Source organism: Cucumis melo, chromosome 3 (assembly GCF_025177605.1).
Source record: "Cucumis melo cultivar AY chromosome 3, USDA_Cmelo_AY_1.0, whole genome shotgun sequence".
NCBI lineage: Eukaryota > Viridiplantae > Streptophyta > Magnoliopsida > Cucurbitales > Cucurbitaceae > Cucumis > Cucumis melo.
Window position 1 is genome coordinate 3,876,809 of NC_066859.1, and position 3,575 is coordinate 3,880,383.

The 3,575-nt window shown below is 36.4% G+C and overlaps 1 protein-coding gene across 2 annotated transcripts; it reads right to left on the bottom strand.

Moving 5' to 3' along the window:
- Positions 1-961: 961 nt before the first annotated feature.
- On the bottom strand, positions 962-3,264 carry LOC103485590 (dehydration-responsive element-binding protein 2C). 2 transcript variants are annotated; one of them, XM_008443261.3, is made up of 2 exons: positions 2,985-3,264; positions 962-2,447 (listed from the first exon to the last, which is right to left on the bottom strand). In XM_008443261.3, the coding sequence occupies exons 1-2, from the start codon at positions 3,005-3,007 to the stop codon at positions 1,229-1,231; spliced, it is 1,242 nt and encodes a 413-aa protein (XP_008441483.2). In that variant the 5' UTR covers positions 3,008-3,264; the 3' UTR covers positions 962-1,228. The 2 variants fall into 2 exon arrangements, with proteins under 2 accessions (XP_008441483.2, XP_008441482.2); XM_008443260.3 differs by having other exon boundaries at positions 962-2,521; positions 2,985-3,226.
- Between the last annotated feature and the right edge of the window lie 311 nt (positions 3,265-3,575).

Consider the following 3,575-nt stretch of genomic DNA (forward strand, 5'->3'; position numbering starts at 1 on the left):
AAAAAGATTTAATAAGATTATCTTTTATTTAACGAACTATTTGATTTCAAAAAAATAAAAAATCTTCCTTTATTTTAGAAGTCCATCTTTTTTAGATTATTCTCAAAAAAGTATATTTATACATTATGAAATGGATGAATTCTAGTACGACTGATGAACAAAAGAAATATCCAGTACTACTAGTTAAAACTATCATTGCATTAGCTATGAACAGATGCGATTAACTATATATGATCTCAACGTGCTATATGTAATAAACTAAATGATAAGTAATATAAAAGAAGAAGTAATGATCAAGAGATCATCTTCAATTCAGGAAGAGTATGAAAACATCTATCGCCCCTGAACACTTAAATCATTAAATGCTTTAACATAGTCATATATTCGAATCAAATATCACTTACTATTACTATATTGATTTGTAAATCTTAATAATATTATCCATTCAGCTACACTCCAAACGTAGATGTCATTTACCGGACTGCACACAATTTCTCAAACATTATTAATTTTATTATCCCTCTCATTAATACATACACAAGTCGATTACTTCGATTACTTTTATCCCACAAACTTTTTCGCCACAACTTTTTCGCTATCTATGAAAAGATCTCCAATAAGAAAAAAACAAATTAGCAAAGTTATTTATTTCTTAACAAAGTATATATTGTTTATCCTACAACTTTTTCACTATCTATTAATAATACTAATAATAAATGTAATGATAAGAACAAATTAGCGCAAGATAAACGAATCAAGTGTTATCCACTACACCTATATTCTGATGACTTCGGAAGACAATTTTGTATAAAGACAACTCTTTCATCTTTGAGGATGAAACTTGAGCAGTAGAAAAAATATGTTATTCTAGAAAATCAAAGAGGGGACAGAGCGTCCTATATTGAAATAAACCTCATAACAGAACGTTAGAGTGGTACGAACACGATACACTCTAGATCTATGGAATGAAGAAGCCAGACCCAGGCAAAATTTATTATACTAACTCAAAAAACATTGTCAGGTACATGTAATTAACTCGGTATGTAAATCACTTATCAGAAAAGCCCGACACATCCTCCAAAACTAAAACCTATGAAGAATTTGTCGGCTCCAAATACTAAAAGTATTTTACACAAACACAATACAGAGTCAGCAATGTTTTTACGTGTGTTCTTTTAAAAGAAAAGAAAAGAAAATGCTTCTGAACCATCAACCGAAAAATTGCCCATCAAAATCCTAAATCACCAATTTCGTTCAGGTATCTAACACAATCATCTGCTGCCGCATTCAGATCCTCCTCCCTTCCCTGCTTCAGGAAATCAAATCCGTAGTCAACATCCGCTGGAGTTCGCTCCATTTGTTGCGGACTTCCGAGAAGCTTAGCGTCAGGATTTTGCATTTGGTATGACGAATTTGGTGGCTTTTCAGACCCGATACTGCCAACTTGAGAAGGCACCAAGCTCGTATAACCATCTGCATTGCCCTTCAAGATGTTTGTTGGATCATGGAAGGAATCACTACTTATGAGGCTTAGAAGCTCTTCCACATCAAACATTTCATCCATTTCAAAGTTCTGTAAATCATATAGACTTGAAATCCCAGCTTCTGATAAGACTGCTTGATCATCACTCCGTTCACGATATACAGCATCCAGATCTTCATCCTTCACTTGCTTCTCTAAGCTCAATGGCGTCAACATAGGACCTGTCTGAGGCCCCGTCCTTGGCTCGAATATTTCAGCCATTTGAAAGTTTTGCAACTGATCCAAACAAGGAAACTCAGCCACTAATGCAGCTGTCTGACCATTACAATCCTCATGTTTCACTTGATTCTCTAAGCACATCGGTGTTGCAGTCTCATCGCCATGATCCCCGGTCCTCGATTCTCCTTCTCCATCTTCACTCTTAACGTTTAAGGGAACAAGTTGTGGCCTCACCGTGAACTCCTCAGGCACACAGACCTCAGATTGGTTTGAAGTCGTAGTAGTGGACTCGGAACACGTAGAAGTAGTGGTTGAAGAATCCGAATTACGCAGCCCCAAGTAGTCCTCCAAAAGAATCCCCTGTAGCTGCCCTCTGTTTTTAATGTTGGGAAGGTTTAAACGAGCAGTCTGACCGTACATCGTCCTTGCAGCCTCGTCGTAGGCAAGAGCGGCTTCAATGGCAGTAGGGAAAGTACCAAGCCAAAGCCTACTTCCTCTATTGGGTTCACGAATCTCCGCAACCCATTTGCCCCAAGTCCTCTGTCTCACACCTCTGTAATTGCAATGTGAATTTAAGGGTCCTCCTTTGCCTTTCATACATCCTTTCTTAGATCCTTTAGCTGGAGCTTTACGGATTAGCTTGCCACCATCATTACTGGAATCGAAACATTCATTATATGCTTTCCACTTAGCAAGAGTCTCAGCCACGGTCGATCGATCTCGTCTACTCCGTGACTTCCTCTTCCTGATTGAATTTGTAGGTAAAGAAATTGCATCAGAATATTGATCACTGTGACCCATTTTCTCGACCATTTTCAACTGAAATCGGAAGACCAAAAAAAATAGAAAATAGTTCGCCGATTGCTTTGTAATTTCAACTTCCTAACAAAAGAAGCACTAAAACCCCATATTTCTTGAGCCCCAGGTAAACAAATTCGGAGTGAAGTAATTGAAACTTTCTAAACAAGGGGAAGAAACCCACAGATTCCTTGAGCCCCAAGTATTGAAACAATATTAAAATAAGGAAAGTGAAGAGTAAAAAATTATCATCAGAAGTGACGAAGAAACTTCCAGAATAAGCTGGAAACCTAATTTGTAAGCAAACCCCAAAAGATAAATCTCTCAAAATTTCAATTCAATATTGCAAATCAAGGATGCAAAAAGCTACAAGTCAAGCATAAATTCCTCAGTCAACTATTCACTGAAAAAAAGAAGATGAAGAAGCAGAAGAAGAAGAAGAAGAAGAATTGCAGATATTGAAAAGGAAATTTGAAGAACTAACCTCTCAATCGTCTCTGATATCATACGAAATGAAGAATCCCTTTCGAAGTATGTATGCAGTTTCTTCTTCCTTCGGATCTTTTTATTGTTGTTGCTTCTCTGATTCTGAAATTTCTCTCAAAATTTGAGGTCTGTTTGGTTAATGCAAAGTTGCGTTGGTGCTGTGAAACGAGGGGTTCTTACTTTTTGGTGAAGAAGATATTTCGTTTTTTGAAATCTGCAAGTTTTGAAATCGGAGCCGTGAGAGTGGAGAAGGAAATATTTATAGCCTTCTTCTAGACATTTCTGATATTTATCTTCAGCCTCAAAGAAATAAATAAAATAATGACGACGTGGCAATTTCTTAGTCGCTTCGTGGCTCTTTAAAATCTTAAATTAGTGGCACGTGGCACTAGAACTTTCCCGACCTCAAAGGTCCTTTTCTTCCCTAGCAAGTACTTTACATTTAAATATTATAAAAATACAATCTCCTATTTAAATAAAAGTTGATCATGTAATTGATAGTTACATCTTGATGCATCTCATTTTAATTGTATAGTTTGTGGCATCACAAAGTTTGTTTGAACAGTTAAATAAGAGGAGATGTGTAAAT